Here is a 19,553-nt window from a genome sequence, read left to right on the forward strand (position 1 = left end):
AGTCAGATGAGTGGAACAGGGCATATTTCTATCCAGGGATGCACTGATTGTCTCCTTCCCACCTCTTTGCCTGGTTTTGAGGGCTTGTGGCTTGTTCAGTTTGCGTGCTTTGTGGAGGAAACCTCCTACCATCTACATCTAGAGACAATAAAGACTTCAGACAGAAAGATTTGGGGCTTTTCCTTGTTCTATTCACGACAAGGAGTCTGGCCTGTTTTTTTAAGTTTTAAATGATGGCTCTGTTAAGTTGAACGTGGTAGCGAAAATGATTGTGTGGTGAAGATGCTCACCTCCATTACTGTTGTATTTCTCCAGACATGGTGTATTTTCTATAGACCTGGCAGAAGCTTGTTTGCTTGTTTCCATAGGCAAACTGTCACTGTCCTCAAATTTTGGAAAGCAAAGACTGGTTGGGTTTGTAAAGCATCCCAGCCAAGGAGTCCTGGAAAGTTGCCTCTGTCTTCTGACATGGGTATGTGAACAGCCAGTCTCTCCAGACCGTCACTGGAAGGGAACAATTAGGAAACCACCCCTGTACTGGTTTTGTGCTCCAGGCACAAGGGTTAAAGCAAATCTTGTGAGCAGCATCTCAGCAAATGAAATCAGCCTGAACTGCCAGCTGGACCTTTCTTAGATGCTTTGTTAAAGTGCTGGGAGTTCAGCGTTCCTCAGGAGCAGCTCCTCTGGCAGAAGCACACACATTGCCTTGATTCCAGCAACAGGCCGTCTTAGGAGATAGGAGGTTATTTCCTTTCTGCCCAGGCTTCCCTCTGCCTCTAGCCCCTTGTACTGCTCCCTTGGTTTGCAAAGCTGTGACCCTGAAAGAGGTGACATTTCTGCATGGGAACCTTGCTTAATGTTCTTTTGAGGACTGAGCACTTTCTGATTTAGTCTTCCCCTTGAAAAGCTCTCCAGGCATGGAGCTACATGTCCCTAAGAACAAGAAACAAGCTGCTGGGGCCATTCTCTGCAGTCTGTGAGATTGATTTGGAGCTATCTGATAAAAGAGAGGATGACCAGTCCTACAGTTTTGTATCTAAAGCTGAACAGGCTCCGGTAGTACCAGGCAGGGAAGCAGATCCTGCCTCTTCTTGCACTGCCAAAGAGGCAAGCACAGGAGAGCAGATAATTAAATGACGTTGTTTGAGTAAGGTGGGTAACTACAGTAAGGTATAGCAATAGGAAACATACTTCTATATTGTAAAGTTGTTTCTGTTTCCATATATCCCTTTTATTCTCTGTGAGGAAAATACTGAGGAAAACACCGTAAGTAGTCTAGGTAGGAAGAATTATAGAATGGTTTGGATAGGAAGGGACCTTAAAGTTCATCTGGTTCTACCCCCTGCCATGGACAGGGATATCTTCCACTAGACCAGGTTGCTCAAAGCCCCATTTAGCCTAGCCTTGAACATTTCGAGGGGTGGGCATCCACAGCTTCTCTGGGCAACCTATTCCCAGACATAGTGTCATTGTCAGCAACTCTTTGAGTGCAACCATCCCGCCAATTCCTTATCCACCAAGTGTGTGATCCATTGAATCCACATCTCTCCAGTTTGGAGAGAAGGATGTTGAGGGAGACAACGTCAAATGCTTTGCAGAAGTCTGGGTGGATGATGTCAGTTGCTCTTCCCATATCTACCAACTCTGTCATCCCATCGTAGAAGGCCACCAAAGCTGTTAGGCATGATTTGCCCTTAGTGAAGCCATGTTGGCTGTCACCAGTCACCTCCTTACTTTCCATGTGCATTAGCATCGTTTCCAGGAGGAACTGCTTCACGATCTTGCCAGGCACAACGGTGAGGCTGACTGGCCAGTAGTTCTCTGGGTCTTGCTTTTTTCTCTCTTTAAAAATAGCAGTTATGTTTTCCCTTTTCCAGTCAGACTGCTATGACTTCTCAAGTATGACAGATAGTGACTTAGCAACTTAATCCGCCAGTTCCCTCAGGACCTGTGGATGCATCTCATCAGGTCCCATGGACTTGTGCACCTTCAGGTTCCTTAGATGGTCTTGAACCTGATATTTTCCTGCAGTAGATTGTTCTTCATTCTCCCATTCCCTGCCTTTGCCTTCTGCAACATGGGTGGTGTGGCTAGAGCACTTGCTGGTGAAGGCTGAGGCAAAAAAGTTATTGAGGACCTTAGCTTTCTCCATATCCCAGGTAACCAGGTCTCCGATTTCCTCCTGGAGAGGACCTGCTTTTTCCCTAGTCTTCCTTTCATCACCAACATACCTACAGAAGCTTTCCTTGTTGCCCTTGATGTCCCTGGACAGATTTACTTCTATCAAGGCTATCAGAAGCCTCATCATGGTCTTTAATCATATCACTTCACATCTTCCTGAGTGCTGTAACCTTTCTCCTAGAACAGATTTTCCATATTGGCTTACTTGCCACTTTGGTGCAGTTCACCCTGTGTTTTACATTGCTGGTGGAAGCAGTAGGGAAAAAAAATCCTGTCAAGCCCCAGATTTATTTGGTTTCTTCATGGTAAAGGAAAGTAGTCACTTTCATATTTCTACTGTAATTGCTTTTATTGACTCCAGGCTTATCCTCCGTTTATTTTGGCCTAGGTGGAGGAGAGATTTAGAAAAACTAATCAGGGCTCCCCTGAAGCACAGTCTAAACAGATGGGCAAAGTATTGGAGCCACCAGTGCCTTCAAGATCAGAGTCCTTTTCCAATGGAAACTCAGAACCTGCTCAGCCTGCCCTGCAGAGACCGATGGAGCCCCAGGTAAGTGCCCAGGAAAATCTCAGTGAGCCTGGAGGAAATGCAGCTGTCCCAACATGTTTCATTCAGATTTGCAGATCGAGGCATATAGAAAGTCTTATGTAAAGAAAGTGTAGTACTGTTACACAGCTTGGTTTATTCAGTAGATTTGCTCTTTGTCTATTTTTGCTTATTTTATTGATAAACTAATGGCTTTGTGGGTTTGGTGTGGTTTGTTTTTTTTTTTTAATATTAGGGCTGTTGCATTCTGTTATTATCTGTGCAAAAGAGGAATCATGGGCTGAACACTGGTGAGAGTTGCAGTATGCTTCCATATTTCAGAATTTGATCTGTGCAAGACACTTTACCAGAGAGGATGCTCAGGAAAGAAGGCAGCTGGTTTAGTTTTTTAAATTCTTGTGGAAAAATCTAACTAAACAAGTGGGTTTTAATAGTATGAGTGCTGCTTCAAAGAGATTTACAAAACATGACTAAGAAAAGCAAGTTTGTTGTCAGTAGGCTTACAGTTGCTAAATAGAGTTCTGTACCACTCCTGTAAAATTAAAAGGAGGTTGAAACCACTGAGCTGCGTGGCTGCTGCTATTCTTTTGTTTTCTAATGAAAACCCTCCAGATCTTTGTGTCTGTATCTCATAGGAAGTACAGCATGAACTTAAAAAGTAACCTTTGTCTAAAACATAGACATAGCCCATAAATTCTGCATGTTTTAGAAATGCTAAATTAAATAGCATAGTTCTGTATTTAGTTCCTCTGTTTCCATGCCGAATTCTTCTCACCCAAATTAGGTCTGTTGATGACAGTGCAAGCTAAAATCGTCCCTGATTGTGACGAGGTATTATGACTCTTCTGGGCAGCAGGAGAATTTGAGCAGACGGGAGAGTGGGAGAAATCAGTACAGAACTTCAGCTCTCACTCATTAATTCCTGGCCTTTATTCAAACCTCTATAGCTATTTGAAAATATTGGACTTGTATCTTCATGCTCTGTGTGCCAGTTACTTTTAAAGTCTCTGGGTTTGCCATTCATATTAAGGATAATCAGGCTCTTCAACAACTGTGTGTGTTAAAATTGAGGAAATAATAATCATATGAAAACAAATAGAGCCAGCCTACAGAAACTGGGGTTGAAAGCAAAGTTGTGATTAATTATTAGGTGCAAAGCCAGTGTGTTCCTCAGTTATCACCTTTCCTCCTCCTTATTTCAGAAATCCGTTCTGAAAGGCAGGTTTATGCACGAGGAGGGAGTCAACTAAAGGCTCAATATGGATTTCAATGAAAATCCCAATGGATTTCCAATTCTGAAGTCACTGTTGTGCCTTCTTAGTATGTGTAACTGAATGTGTGTATATGTGCGTGCTTAGTTTGTGTATAAGTATGTATATATGTACAGTATATAGTACATATATGGTGTAAGTATAATATGCATTGTACATATGTATACTATATACAATATATATTATGGTCTTTATATATATATGTTGCAATGACTGTGAAGGAATAAAGGCTTTTGTGTTATCGTCTTTCTCCAAAAGTTTGGAACTGTATCTAGTTCCTAAATATATTAGGTAACATAAATGTCTGTCAGTTTGCACATTTTACAGCATCTTTTAATTTTGTACACTTCTTCAATTGGTTATCCACTTCAAATTTCCCAGCCCACCGGTGCTGCCACGAGACCTGACCAAAGCCCACTGGAGACTGGGGAACAGCAGGCAACTTCTGCCTTGAGTGGCCTTTGGGCTCAGGCTCACGGTGCAGATATTAGGTTGCCTTTTCTTTTGGGGCACCAGTGTATGTGTATGTGGAGAGCGTATCTCACCAAAAAATGCATATGTGCTGTATTTTGAGTCTGTTACGTTCTTTGGGCGCTTGCCTTGCTTTTTTAAGTGCATTGATTCCACCCCACGCTTACCTAATGCCATAACCAATTTGTCTCTGCCCACCCCACCTGCCTTTATTCTGTGTTAATTGGAAAGCCAGTTATACTGAGCGCATTGAATGTTTTATGTTTTGTTTTCTTGTAAGGTACAGTGGTCCCATCTGGCATCTCTCAAGAACAATGTTTCCCCTGTCTCGCGGTCCCATTCCTTCAGTGACCCTTCTCCCAAATTTGCTCATCACCATCTTCGTTCCCAGGACCCATATCCACCTTCACGCAGTGAAGTGCTAAATCAGAGTTCTGACTCTAGGTCGGAGGTACCCGACCCCACCCAAAAGGCTTGGGCTAGATCAGACAGTGACGAGGTGCCTCCAAGGGTAAGGAGTAGAAAGACAGATGTGTGCTATTCTTTTTATGATTATTATTATTAATGATTATTTTTTTAAGGATGTGATACCCTGGGCACTGTGAAGACTGTGCCCTTGTGCCAGCATTGGTAACAGTATTTTGGAAGGCAGATGATAATGTAGGTGTTCAGTCAATGGGTTAATGGTAATCAACCTTAGGTACAATATTGAAGCTTCATATAAAATTGGCAATTATTTATAGAATGTAGCTATTTCAGAGAGACAATTTATTATGCAAAGTTAAAAAATCATTACCATATTCAGGAAAGAATTTAAAATGTCCCTGAGGTTATTGCTCAGAGTTAATTTTCCTCTTCATCTGTTATCAACCCAAACTATGAATCATATGCATATTTAAAACTGAGATGGAACTCAACAAAAAAGAAACATTCAATATATTTCTTCGTCCTCTCCCCCACCCACCCCCCTCCCATCCACTGGGATTTGCTGCTTCTGAGTATATTCTTGCTCCCCCACCAGTCTTTGCCTTCTGCTGATCCATTCCCAGGCATTTGTTTGGTTCCCCTGAGCTTATTCTCCTAATTCTCACGCTGTTTGAGCAAATTGCTTTGTGCCTCCCCTGCTTCAGTCAAAATGCCATATTCTTTTCAAATGTCTCAGTAGTTGGAGGGTAGTGGGGTGTGTATGTGTTTGTGTGGTAACTATTAAACACTACTTAATGTTAAGACTAAACTTTCAGTTCTCTTCAAAATCTGAACAGCATCCCAACTAAGGCTCTTGGTTTTGTGGGTATTTGTTTATTGCTTTTAGTCATTGATGCTAGCTTGGACTTAGAATAAATGTTTGTTAAAATCTTAAGACAGAAGAGGTTTAATCTTCCTCTTCTCACTCTCCTCTTCATGGGTTTAACACAGCATTTTTTCTCCCAAGGTACCTGTGAGAACAACGTCTCGGTCACCAGTCTTGTCCCGCCGTGATTCTCCACTGCAGGGCAGTGGGCAGCAAAATAACCAAGCAGGTCAAAGAAACTCCACGAGGTTTGTAAACCTACATGTCCTTGCCTTTTCTGCATTGGAAGGAAAAGGCTCATGGAAAGCCAGGCATTTTCAGGGGGCTTTTGGCATTGTCTAGATATGAAAGGAAGATTAATTTGGATCCCTTTTCAGCAATGATAAATATTGATGTTCCTTGGTGTGTCATGTGTGTCAGCAAACAACGGCAAAATTTTTCTTCCCTCTCTTCCTTTGAGTTGCCTGCCCTGTAACTTTTGCAATAATTTAAAAATATCCTTAAGATGACTGAAAAAAATGTGGCCATTCATGAACATCTTACCTTTTGGTGCCCCCAGTCATTTTAGGTATACTGTGAGGATTACTGGCAGCTGAAGTGTTTGTAACATTTAAGTGAAGCAACCTCAAACTCTCTGGCCTCTCAGCCGGAAACAGACTTTAAGAAGGGGCAAAGCATCCCTGAGCTGTGGTAGAGAGTATCTGAGGTGAGCAAGGGGAGAGGAAGGGGCTGCCTCCAGAGCTCAGCAGAGCACTGTGGACCAGCCACTGGATGGGTGTGAGAGAGTCAGGCTTCTTGGCTTGTGCTTGAGTGGCCAGGGCACTTTTGGGCCAATTTTAAGTCTGCTGCATGCGGTCTATATTAACTTTAGGTTAGATATATAAGAATGGCAGGTAGCCAGTTCCAGTTAAACCTAAACTTTTTTTATTTTACCATCCTAAATAAGGTAACAGGTATTTCAAAGGGAGATGCTGCTTGAGTTGTGAAGCATCACTGATACCTTCAGCTCAGCGTTAAGTGCTTTTCAGATGAGTTGTTAGCAAAACACTGAGGAAGAGTGATGTTTGATTTTAGAAACAGGAATCTGAAACTGAAGTACATGACAAAGACTTTCCTCCCTTCCCTGATACAGCAATATAGAGCCTCGTCTGCTGTGGGAAAGGGTGGAGAAGCTCGTACCGAGACCAGGCAGTGGCAGTTCTTCAGGTTCAAGCAACTCTGGCTCACAGCCTGGCTCCCACCCCGGCTCTCAGAGCGGGTCTGGAGAGCGGTTCCGGATGAGATGTAAGTCCTTCCTTCACCTTTTCTTACGTCTTATTTCTAAATGTATTGAGTTGTGCAGCACTCAGTAATGAAGGATAATAACCCTCACTGGGAAAGACCTTTGAACAGGCAGTATCAAAGGTTGGTTACCTTCCAGTACCTTCCTTGGCTGTATGTCCTTGCTTGGGAAAGACAGTGGGTGCAGAAGATGTCACAAAAGTGTTTCAGTGTTCTCTGATTGGTGTTCAGTCACTGCTGAATTTGCCCATATGCAAACAGCACAGTCTTCTTGCTCTGACAGGTCCCCTCCTCCTATGTGCAAGGGCACCTTTTGATGCTTGGTGCCTATCGCCTTGGTGGTTGTTGAAGGGGTGCAGACTGCTATAAATAGGTTTCAGCTGGGATGCTGTTGCAGCTTGTGGACACAATTGAGTTACCCTTTTTGGTTTACAACTTTTTGACAGTTTACTTCGGCTTCAGTCATAGGTCAGCTATACAGATCACAGCTTATGATGGTTTTTGTATAGTCCTTCAGGGATAACATAATAGTCACCTTGTCTCTCTTCCCCACTCCAAAGTGAAGTAAGACGATACATCTTAGCTCCCTGCTTAATCTGTTTTGTTCTGTGTTCCTTTCGGTGGTCTTGACACATACAGCATCATCCAAATCAGAGGGTTCGCCATCACAGCGTCATGAAAGCGCACCTAAAAAGCCTGAAGAGAAAAAGGAAGTCTTCAGACCTATCAAGCCTGCTGTAAGTTGCATCCGCTTTCCCCTGTCCCCCCTCTCTTTCAGGTAGGCCCACAAAAAGTACAGTGTGAGCTTCCATTCATAATGCCATTGGAGGCTCAGCAGCGTGCCCTGGGCTCCGCAATTACCTGCACACATCACAGTACTTTAAACATTAGAATTTGCTCTGCATCTGGAATTGATTTCTGCTCTCCGATCTTCTTCCTTTCTAACCTTTGCCTTTCTCTCTTTCACTCCTGCGCTTCCTTCCTGGGGCTGGACCAATGATCATGCATTTGACCTGAATGTGCCAATGCTGGGCTGAATGGTGCAGGGAGAAGTGGTAAGACCTTCAATTGTTGCTGCATTCCATGAAAGATTTCTTACATTTTCTTGTTCTCACTGCTGTTTGCAGTTGATTACAACTCGATGTCCAGTTGTATCTGTGGCTTCTCAGTGGGTTTTCACAGTATTTCCAGCTTTCCTTAAAACTTTCTTCTCTTGCTGTTATGATACTGCACCAGCACCCAAATCTGTCAGTAAAAGCTGCTTTATTAAAGAAACACAGAGGCTGATCCTTCACTTCTGACAGTATAATGTGTGAAGCATTTGCCATAAACTGTGTTCATCTAAATACAGCATAGCAACACAATTGAGGGCAGATTGCACTGTCTGCAAACCTGGTTTGCCCACACTCCAAGCTGCAGACAGAAAAGCAGCTTATGTCCCGCACTGTGTGACAGTTGGGTGGGACTGGGCTGGTGCTTACGACCGAGTCTGACCTCTGAGGTGAGCTCCTTAGCGTGGATCCATGCAACTGGAAATGGATCAAAAGGTTTCAAGGAGATCAGCTCTCTGTCACTGTGCCTTGGGTGGCTCAATAAGTCTTAGGATTTTTCTGCTGCCTTGCTGGCTAGTTTTCTTGTGGTGGATTCTGTTAACCTGCAAAGTTAAGGAAGGGTGAACTGCAACAGTCATCCACTGTGTGAGAGTGGGCCCAGGTGCTTATGCACCAGGAGTTTAGATTCAGAGCATCCATATTTTTCTGTAATGTGGCAAATGCCTCCTTAGGTTGACTGTTTCAGTGCTTTAAGTTATCTGAAAGTGAGTTTTGATAATTACCAGGAATGAATAAATCAAAGGAAGCAATACTTCTGGGGCTGTGGAAACACAGCAGTGGACAAGTAAGCAAACTTGGGCACTAATCCAGTGGGGTTGTCTTGCAAACTCTTCTCCTCTCTTCCTTGCAATATGTTTTTTGCCTCCTTTTTCCCATCAGGATTTAACTGCATTGGCAAAGGAATTGCGAGCAGTAGAGGATGTGCGACCTCCACATAAAGTGACGGATTATTCATCCTCAAGTGAGGAGTCAGGGACAACGGATGAGGAAGACGATGATATGGAACAAGAAGGAGCAGACGAATCTACTTCTGGACCAGATGATGTCCGAGCAGTGTTAGTTCTTCTGTGTTTTGTTTCTGTTTTCCCTCTTACAGGGTTGAAGGAAAAGGACATTGGGTATTTTGGCTTGTATTTTAGCTCTTCAACTTATAGCAATCTATGAGCAAGACATAGCAGCCTTGTATGTTCACATTTTCGAACAGTGAGGCCAATCTTTTCAAAATCAGGCTGAGCATTTAGGAGCCAAGTTAGCAGATAAGTCCCTTTAAGTCTTTTCTGCAAATGAGGAATCAGTTTCACAGGCCCTCAAGAAAGTGCCCAAGTATTAAAGTAGGCTGAACTGTGTTTCTATAAATTATATCCTTTACCTCTTCTGCCTTTAATTTGTTATAAAACAAGAAACAGTGTTTAATGAACTCCTGACCTTTTTCAACAGAGAAGCCTTTCTAGGCAGGTTATGTAAATATTCCACTGTGGTCACAATATAAATGAATTTTGACTATGCCTTGGTGTGAGGCAGCAAAGGCTGGGGCACAATTGTTATTGTCTCACCCCAGTTATTTCTCATCTGGCAAATAGGTCAACGTTGAACTTGAGTAATGGTGAAACAGAGTCAGTGAAAACCATGATCGTCCATGACGATGTGGAGAGTGAACCCGCTTTGACACCTTCTAAGGAGGGCACCTTAATTGTCCGACAGGTATTGCTTTTCCTTCCATATGCAGTGCTGCACCTTTTCTGTGCTCATTAACCCACTCGCTCATTCACCCATGCTGTTTCTACATTATATTTGTTGTTCGTAATATCAGAACACAGCTGTAGTGAATTGCAGATGAGCAAGATGTTTGATGCATGCAAAGAGGAGAGTAGCCCTTCATCCCTTGCTACTGTTTTGCATGCTTTCTGGTGACACCCATGGCAGCACCATTCAGAGTACCTCAGAGTCTCTGGGAGAGAAGGGTAGAATAGCTGCAGGTGTGGAGCAAGTACCTAAAGGAAGAACTTAGTTTAGGTTTACCGTGGAACCAAACATGGCTTTCAGGAGTGGGGCTGGGGGGGAGGCTGAGAGAGAGTGTTCAAGGTATTTTAAAAATTGATTTGAACCTGTAGTTCAGGGCATATAGACCACCCAGATGATACACGCACACGCACATACAAATTCATGCAACAGTTAGTGTGGGGGAATGGAGAAACAAAATAGGTGATGAGGCAGAGAATGTAGACAGAGCTCGAGTGCTGGGTTGTTGCCTTTGATTCCAAAAATATTTCATTCTTGTGCCTCTGAAAGATAATTATTCCCTGCTTTTAAATGAGCTCATGTGTTAATGAGCGTGCTAGTTTATAGGAGTAATCGCATTTCTGAACTTCACAACCGAATGCCAATTTCTTAATTGAGCCCTCTGGTTTGAAAATTAAGATTTCGTGCTTATTGTTTTAAATAGTTAGCTGAAGGCATTCACCAGACAGTCCAAGTATTTATCTGTATAGGATTTGAGTTAGTTTTAAACAAAACAATAGGGGAAGAAATCCTACCCCCACCCCCAAAAATGTGCTTGTCCGTGTTGTGGTGGAAGACTTACCGGTGCAGTTACTCTTCTCTTAATTAGAGGAACTGGCTGTGCAAGTCAACCACACAAACTAAGCTTTTGCCTTCCAGAACAGGTGGGAATTTGCTGAATTCTAGTAGCTCTGCCCACTTTCCCTTTCCATCCAGGCATCAAGGCATGGATTATCAGATTATTTTTTTTCAAACAAATAAATAAATAAATGTACAAAGGTAGGAAGTGAGCGAGGGAGAGAAGGAGAGAGGTTGTTAGGGATACAGACCTTTAAGCAGCACTTGAGCAAGACAAGTGTGCCTGTTTTTTCTACAGAGTACAGTTGACAAAAAGCGTGCCAGCCATCATGAGAGCAATGGCTTTGCCGGTCGCATTCACCTCTTGCCAGATCTCTTACAGCAAAGCCATTCCTCCTCCACCTCCTCCACCTCCTCCTCCCCATCCTCCAGCCAGCCGACACCCACCATGTCCCCACAGACACCCCAGGACAAGCTAACTACTAATGAGGTATGTCTTACACCACAGCTGGCTGCTTTCGTAGGGTTATAGCACCATTGCCTAGTAGCTAGTTTGCAAAGGAACTCCAGCCAATCTCCCCCTGCTTTTTTATTTTTTTTCTGTCAACTTTGTTGCCACCTCCCAAATAACACATTTCAGTTCTGTGTAAGAAGCCCTTAACTCTAGAGCAGTCCCACGCCAAACTTGCCAGTTTACTATTTTTGCTTCCTCTTAGTGAGTCATTAATTGCATGGCGTTCATTTTAAACTAAACTCGACTATTGCATTTTCAAGCCAATACCCTTTTATTTTTAAATTCTGTTTTATTCCGGGAGCAGGCTAATTGCAAGCAGTGTGCCTCTTAAAAATTAGCGGTTAATTTTGGCTTTGTCAGTAAAGGCTGGGCTAGTAACTCTGCACGTATGAGGAGCTGCTTTTGGAAACTCACCCTTTGGGAGAGGAAGCGGCCGTGGAGGGATTTTGCTCTTAAAAGCTTGCCACGCGGGCTGGGTGGACAAATCACGTGTTGCCCGGGAGGGTTGTAAAAGCCTGGGGTATTGTTGCGTTGGAATAATGAATGGGGGAGAACCTTTGGGTTTTTTTCCAAGTATGTGCGCACTCAGAAAAGCAGCTGTGTAAAGATGATTCTTCTCCACCAGAACTGGTTGTGTCTCTGTGGAGAAGCAAGGCTTGGCCTGGGCTGATCCCGGGATGGTGCTTTCCCTTCCTCACCAAGTGCTGGTGGGCAAGCCTGGTCCTTCACATGTGTGTAACCCCTTGCTGCAGAGGAGCTGCATACATGTGAATGAAGGTCATCGTCCGCTTCTTCCCAGCCCCAGCAGGAAGCAGGGAGCCCAGCATGGTGGCTCAAATCCCGACTGCATGGCCAGCCTGGCTTTCCTGGGGAGCAAGCAGGAGTGATGCAGGGGGAGCAAAATGCGGGGAAAACAAGCTGCTGCTTCTCAGGGTAGAGCGTCGTGCCAAATAGGAGTGCAAGTGCTGTGATGAGAAGGAGATGTTGCGGTGAGCTGGGTAGGCTGATGGCAGCGTGTTTGCTGCAGGATCAAAAATGCTTCTGAATCAAGTAGCAGGAGGCGGGGTGGGAGGGTTTCCTCCTCGAAATGCAGTTAGCGTAATACTTAATTTTCAGCTATGTTTCATTGGTCTTTGATCTTTCTAAAAGCACACTTTTGTGAGTTATAGAGATCAGCTGATTGATCCAGAGATACACTTGCTCATTACTTTGACCTAAACAATAAATAAGCAGGGTTCAGTTAACTCAGCTTGGACAGTGGCAGGTGGTGAAGGAAACTTTCAGTATTTAGCTGTGTAAGGGAGTGATACACTCCTAAGACCCATCGCTACGAGGCTTAGAAAAATCAGAGGTTGAAGATGAGTTGATTATAAGAAAGGGTATCTAACTACGTTTGCGTAGAGCTGAACAAAAACCCAGTACTGCTTGGTATAACTTAGCCACATGCACGCCCTTTAGATATATATGTTGGTTTTTTTTTTCACTTGTCCCATTCTGCTTCCATGTGCTATGTTGTCACTATAATACTAAACTGGCAAGGGTTTTTAAGTTGTTCCATTTCCACTTTTAACAGTTCATTGTTTCACTTGTCTTCTTCCTTTCTTTATGTTTTTATTTATGTTTTTTCATGTTTAAACTGCGTAACTCAGCAAGCACCAGTGATTTTATCCACTGCATATTCATAGCTTCATTTCACTGTTTGCTACACCTTCCACACTAATGAGCCCCTTTGTTTGATACAGGTTTAATGTGTTGCTTTGTCAAATAAAGGTGGAAGAACCTGCTGCAGCTTTCTGGCAAGAGGCTCAGGTTAAACAAAATAGGGAGAGTGAACAGTAGTGGACATTAAACTTAATCTATCATAGAAGTGAATGCTTGATCCCAGATGATTGTGATTTTGTTGCACAAGCCAAGAGATCAAACTTCATAACTTACTAAACTAGCTCACTTTAGGAGATGCTTCATAAATACAAAAGTTGTAGGTAGCGGACAGCTTGCAGATAAGAGAGTATACATACATTTAAGCAGATTTTTTAAAAAATGAGACATTCCCTCACTTTGTGCCTGATTGTAGTGGCCAGTCCTAAAAATCTCTGCTAGCAGCTGAGGTGACAGGGACAATTATTTAGCTAATTGCATTTTGCTGTAGCATGTGCAGTATGTTTATGTATATAGTTCAGGTGTGGTGCCTGCAGTGCGATATCTATGAAGGAAGTATAAAAGCTTGGGGAGGCTCTGTAGCGTAATTCTGTAGTGACTTTTAAATGTTGGTTGTTGTTATCCATGCCTTTTTTTGTCATTAATATTAATAAAGTTGAAATTTACATTGCAGACTCAGTCCGCTAGTAACACACTCCAGAAACACAAATCTTCCTCCTCCTTTACACCTTTTATAGACCCCAGATTACTACAGATTTCTCCATCTAGTGGGACAACTGTGACTTCTGTGGGTAAGTAAAGTAGCTGAAGATGACAATTGAAAAAGGGTTCAGTGACTTCAGTGGCTCTTTAAAGTACTTAATGTTATCATCATGCTTTGTCTTTGATTTGCAATGGATTGCATAGTTCATTTCTTTTTCCATTTACATTTCTTACAAAAAGAAAGACCGGCTCAATATTCTCAGTTACTGATTTGGGTTGCTTAGTGTAAAGAATGTCTGTCCAGAATTTAGCACTTAAGGGTTATTACATGCACTTTCCTTTTTTTCAGTAGGATTTTCTAGTGAAGCAATGAGATCAGAGGCAATAAGGCAAGACCCCACACGGAAGGGATCAGTTGTCAATGTGAATCCCACGAATACACGTCCACAGAGTGATACCCCAGAGATCCGCAAATACAAGAAGAGATTCAATTCTGAGATACTGTGTGCTGCCTTATGGGGTAAGGCAAAGCTGTTCCTCCCTCAACTTGTGCCCTTCTGAAGTGCAGATTTGCCAGTTATGAGCTTATGGTCTTCAAGAATGTATTCCTGAAATTGTAGCTCTGTTTCTCTGCATTTATTCAGTGCCTGTTTACGTATTTTTGTTGCAAAAGCTGACTATTATTATTCTGTTCCTGCTTTGATATAATTTCCTGCTGCTGTATATATGCTTCTGATGGAACAGTTCAGCCTTCATTCAACTGATTGGGATACCCTTTTCTCTGTAGCCTCCATTAGTACATCTCCTGCAACATTTGGGACCTTGTGATCATCTTTTCATTGTACATGTGGTGCACATAGGGTATTCCACTTGAAAAATGAACATCATCTTGAGCCTCTTTCTAACGTGTTGCTGCAGAGCTTGATTAAGATGTGTTTCGTAAGATGACTTTCCACCTCAGTCATCAATTTATTTAGGAGGGAAGAGAGAAGGATAGGAGGGACATTTTCCAGTGTGAGACTGTGGCTTGGTTTTATTAAGAGTGGTTAGTGCAGGGAAAAGCTGGGTATGGGGTGTCAGCTGACCAAATGTGTCTGGCCTTCTTGTCACAAGGGCTAATTTGTGTTGGTGTCAGACAGTCAGGTTCCTGCACTACTGAAAGGTTTAGAACTGCGTTTGTTCCCTGCTACAATGTGGAGTCACTGCTGCAACACCCAGCAAAAGCTTTCCTCTTCTGTGTCATTTCTTTCTTGGCCAGAGTCCATGAGGCTGCCTGAATTTTTTCATTATCTAGATGTTAACAGAAGATAGTCATGTGTATTACTTATGTATTTATCTAGTATCCCTAAACTTAACAGACTGTAAATGCACATGCATGTCATTTTAAAAACTATGAACAAGAGAGTTGGCCATTCCCCTGAGTCTCACGATGATTGTATAGGTAACACACTGCACTTTTCTTGTTTACATTTTCAGGGCTCTATCCAAAGCTTTAGTTCTCTTTTGGGGTTATTTCCAGCATTTCTTGTTTCTGAGAATAGCGCTGTTGTCCTGTCCTCCTTGCCTGCAAAGCCATGTCAGTTAAATAGCTCTCCCGACACCTTATCTTGCTGTTTGCTGTTTTCTTTATTTCCAGAATTCACTGGTAAGAATTTTTACCCCAGTTCTGTTTTTGCATGCATTGATATAATTCTCTGATAAAATGGAGAGACTTGTGTTCATGTAAACTTTCAGACTGTGAGAGGGTGAAGGCAGAGAAAAATCATATGGGATCAGTAAAGATAATTCATAATTTCTCTGATCTGCCTTGTTTTGCTAGTAGCGATTTGTGTTAATGGTTGTATTTTCCTTTGATCTTTGTATCTGACTGTTAATGGTGATTTAAAGTACAGGTGTAAAATCCTAGAGGTGTTTTACAGCTGTAACAAAGCATTTCCTTATTAAACTTAGGGCCAAACTGATGGTGATCTAAGTTGGTACACATGCTTAGTTCCTGATAAGGTTTAGCTTCCTTCACCCTTAAGCAAATGAGGCCATTTCATGATGATGTTTCATATTCAAAAAGAGCGGGGCTTACTTTGCTTTGGTTTGCTTTGCCTTTACCAGTGTCAGTGCCATAGTATCTGGCAGGTTGCTGATTGCAGTAGGTCTATGAAGCTATTTCTTCTAGTACTGAGTGATGAAATCCAAAATTAATGACATGGATGCAGTAGCATAGATTTTTACACCCAACCTCCACAGAGAGCCTGTACTTTTTTTTTCAGGCAACATTTCCATTTGTTTGAAAAAGCAGGGCTGCTTAATTGTAGGGTGGTGGCAGAAGAGCTTGGCTGGCTGTGAATAAAGACAGTGCCTGCATTTTAAAATACAGGCACTGCTTTCCACCACCGTACTGCCTCATTAGTTTCACCTCAAAATGCATATAGCTAAGGGAAGGGGTCAGGCATGGATACACAGATAAACTGAAAGCAGAAACAACTGCACAGAAGTGTTCCAGTGGGTGTGTGGACCTTTGTATAATGAAACAGGCCTACTGACTTTTCTCATCTGTATTTGCTTGATCTTTAGGAGAAATCTGTGCAAACACAAGGTTACTGTAATTCCTCTAATTTTAACATTCAGATGGAAAAGATGACTGGGAGACTGAGGGCCAACCCTGTGCTTGTCCTTTTGTGTGAGGGCTGCACTGCAATCCTCTCCTCCCAGTGGGGACCAGACACCTGCCACTGCTTTTCTGCAATGTTCTTGTCAAGAACATTCTGTTACCAAGCTCTCTACCAACAGCTAATACATCCTTCAGAATACATAAGCTTGGGTACCACTTTGTGCCTTACCCCTCCTCCAATGTTATTGTGCCTTTTTGTTTGGGAACTGGTGCTCTAGAAAGCTCTCCATGGTCTACCAGTCTCTCACTTCCTTGAATGCTGCAGTTTGTTGTCAGGAGTCACTGTGGACAGGTGGCATAGAGAGCCTCTACATCATGAGATCTTTTAGGCTGCAGGCAGCTGAGTCCCAGCCAGCAGTGGTTAGACCTGCTTGGAACAAGGCAGTTGCTGTATCAGGCATCAGTTCATCAGAATATGTGGAAGAACAGCTTGCTAACTTGGGTCTCTGTTTTTGTTTCTTCTAGGAGTGAACCTCTTAGTGGGCACTGAAAGTGGCCTGATGCTGCTAGACAGAAGTGGTCAGGGGAAGGTTTATCCGCTCATCAATCGAAGAAGATTCCAGCAGATGGATGTACTTGAAGGGCTGAATGTCTTGGTGACAATTTCTGGTAAAGTTAACTCTTCAACATGATTTTTCCCCCCCTTCTGGTGTGGCATGACAGAACGCTTTTCTTGGCAGCCTGTGTGTTGAGGAGGAAGTCCTGACTTGACTGAAGTCAGTGGGTTTTCCATCATTTCACCTCTGAGTCTACACTCTGTTTCTGCAAGTGAATCACTTTCACACAATACACTGTGCCTGCTTGCCCCCTGTCCTTTCTCCTATGGGATGGCCTTTAAAAATGCCACATGGGTTTGTGGGAGACATCCGGCTTTGTTCAGTGTTTGGGAGCTGTAGGTTAATATTTTGTGAAGTCTGTGAAAGTGGCATTCTTTCCCTCTCTCATGATGACTTTCAACCTGGCCTCTTTCTAACCAAAACATGATTTGCTACCTGAGTTTAAAAGTGTCTTGTGTGTTGAAATCTGTAGAATTGTAAATACTTCTGCGAAGCAGGGAAAAAAGAGTGATGTGCACGGAGTTTGTTGGTGTCTGAGAGAGAGGGGAGTACAATGTGTATGTGATGTGGAAACTACTGGTGTGAGAAGGCAGATAGGTGCAGCTTTTAGCCTTTCCTCTCACTGGATGCAAGTGCAGATGGCAAAGCAATGGGAGGTGAAGGGTGATGGTGATATGTTTTTTTGTGTGCACTGATAAAAATGTGTTTTATGAAGCTTGAGGTTCCAGACTCTTTGGCCCCAGAGATTATTGCATAAGGTTATCCTGCTGTTAAGCAACTTGATGTGGTGAACCGTTAATCTTTCTTCACAGATGTCATTCAGCCATTTACCTTTCCTTTTGGTTTAGTTTGTTTGTGCAATCAGCCTTTGCTACGCTGCGCATGTGTGACAAGGAGAGGATGTTAAATGAGGTTTCACACAGTGGCACCTGTAACATTGTTCAGAGTCACCCAAAATTTTGCTGAGGCTTCAGAGCCCCTCTGACTCCACTGGAGGAGCTCTCTGGCTCTCCCAGCACCTGTGCAAAAGGACACACACTTAAACGTTTTCATGCAATTTAATGTGTTAGCAGTGTTATACTACTACAGGTCCAAAGAACCGTGCCTCTCTTGGTGTTGTCAACGTGAGACCTCGTTTCGGTCTAGAACAACTGTATTTTATTGGCTTATTGCTTGCTGCATTCTCAGCTACAGCTATGCTATGAAATCTTTAAAAAGAAAAGATAAATCAAGGAGGGTTTAAAAAAACACAGCATGCTGTGTGTCCTTTTGTTATCTAACATTGTATGTTAAAATGTAAGCTGTTTGAAAAGCACCATTTGATAGAGTTTATTCTATAGTAGACCTTATAAACAAAAATATTGTATAATCCAACTTGTGTAAAATCTGTTGATTTGAAGCACATCCTACACAGATGACAAGTGTCTGTGATTCAGTCTTGTGTATAATTGTTTTAAGTTTATTTACGTTTATATCAGTCATGATATGAGTACCCTGACACATCCTTTTTCTTTGTTTCTTTCAAACCGATTGCTTCCTCTGTGGAGGCACGCTACATTAACCCTTAAGAAATCGGCTGATCTTCCACTGGTTTATGCCTTTGTCTCTGTCCCATCTCCTGCGTACTGGAGTACGAGGCGGGAAAGAGGCAGCTCTGCCCACTGAGAGACGGATGGGGAGCACGCTTGGTGAAACCATGATGCTTTTTTGCTCAGGTCCCCCCCTTACTTTCCTGTTCCAGCTGCTGCGGTGCTCAATTTAAGCTACGCTCATGCTGGACTTCTCTTAGTGTCTTTTTATTTATAGTGGGTTGCTCCACCTTTCCAGGCAAACTGGGAACACTGACTTGGGGAGGTGTCTCTGCAGATGGTGTGTTTTGGCAGCTGGGTTATGGAGCTGCCTCCGAGCTCTGTCCCAGGACTGCTGCTGCTCTGCTGGGAGCGTTTTTCAGCTCCATACAGCGCTCTCGGCCGTACGTTCCCTTGGCTTTTTCGGGTGGTGATGTGCTGACAGTAGCGAGGTTTGAAAAGTGTCACCACATTGTGCAAAGAAATTGCAGTGCATTAGGATTTTGGGGGATTGTCACCTGAAATAGCTTATAATATACATTCTTTTGAGTCTGGAAACCTGAAGTGAATTCTTCCCCCAGTGTATATCTCAAATATAAAACTTATTGACAACAAAGCTTTTGATGCTGAGATACTGAGCTGCTACAGCTGGTACAAGAAGGCTTTGCAGGTCAAAGCAGAGGAGTTAATTGGTTCTTCATTCTGTTGAGAGGCAAAAAAGTAGTTTCGACTGCTCAGGTGATACTGTGCCGAGAGCCATAAGAACACTGGAAGAGAGAGTGACGACGTGCGTACAGAACACACTCCACATGTGGCTTCCTGAGGGTTTTGCCATCCCAACTTGCTGATGGTACCGCTCGGGGAGGTAGGAAGGGATGACAAAGTAGAAGAACTGGTTGGAATCTGCCTGCTTAATAATTAAAAACCACAGTGACAATAAAAACAAAAAACTCAATATAGGTAAAGGGACTTTGCATTTGAAATGGCGTCTGTGGGAGAACCAGAGCTGGGAGTTTTCATAGAAGTCACTGGCTGATCAGTTCGTTTGGTGGCTGGAGCAGAGTTTTCTTTCTTCTTTCATGGCCATAACAGACCAAAAAAAAATAAAAACGGCCAGATTTTTGTGAGCTTTTAAAACTGACTGGTGGAGATATACA

General features: G+C 43.0%; 1 protein-coding gene across 9 annotated transcripts in view; it reads left to right on the forward strand.

The window, feature by feature from the left end:
• Window positions 1-19,553, forward strand: part of MAP4K4 (mitogen-activated protein kinase kinase kinase kinase 4) — a 164,110-nt gene that overhangs the window by 130,986 nt on the left and 13,571 nt on the right. For 2 of the 9 annotated variants that reach the window (XM_082072911.1, XM_082072914.1), the window contains 11 exons: window positions 2,570-2,731; window positions 4,751-4,981; window positions 5,903-6,009; window positions 6,894-7,045; window positions 7,682-7,779; window positions 9,034-9,209; window positions 9,735-9,855; window positions 11,030-11,221; window positions 13,578-13,695; window positions 13,956-14,126; window positions 16,737-16,880. In XM_082072911.1, coding sequence (XP_081929037.1) covers window positions 2,570-2,731; window positions 4,751-4,981; window positions 5,903-6,009; window positions 6,894-7,045; window positions 7,682-7,779; window positions 9,034-9,209; window positions 9,735-9,855; window positions 11,030-11,221; window positions 13,578-13,695; window positions 13,956-14,126; window positions 16,737-16,880 — 1,672 coding nt within the window. The remainder of the gene's footprint in view (window positions 1-2,569; window positions 2,732-4,750; window positions 4,982-5,902; window positions 6,010-6,893; window positions 7,046-7,681; window positions 7,780-9,033; window positions 9,210-9,734; window positions 9,856-11,029; window positions 11,222-13,577; window positions 13,696-13,955; window positions 14,127-16,736; window positions 16,881-19,553) is intronic. The other 7 variants (XM_082072915.1, XM_082072919.1, XM_082072912.1 and 4 more) reach the window with 6 other exon arrangements.

The sequence above is a fragment of the Streptopelia decaocto genome, assembly GCF_964273445.1.
Source record: "Streptopelia decaocto genome assembly, chromosome: 1".
In the NCBI taxonomy this organism is placed as follows: Eukaryota; Metazoa; Chordata; class Aves; order Columbiformes; family Columbidae; genus Streptopelia; species Streptopelia decaocto.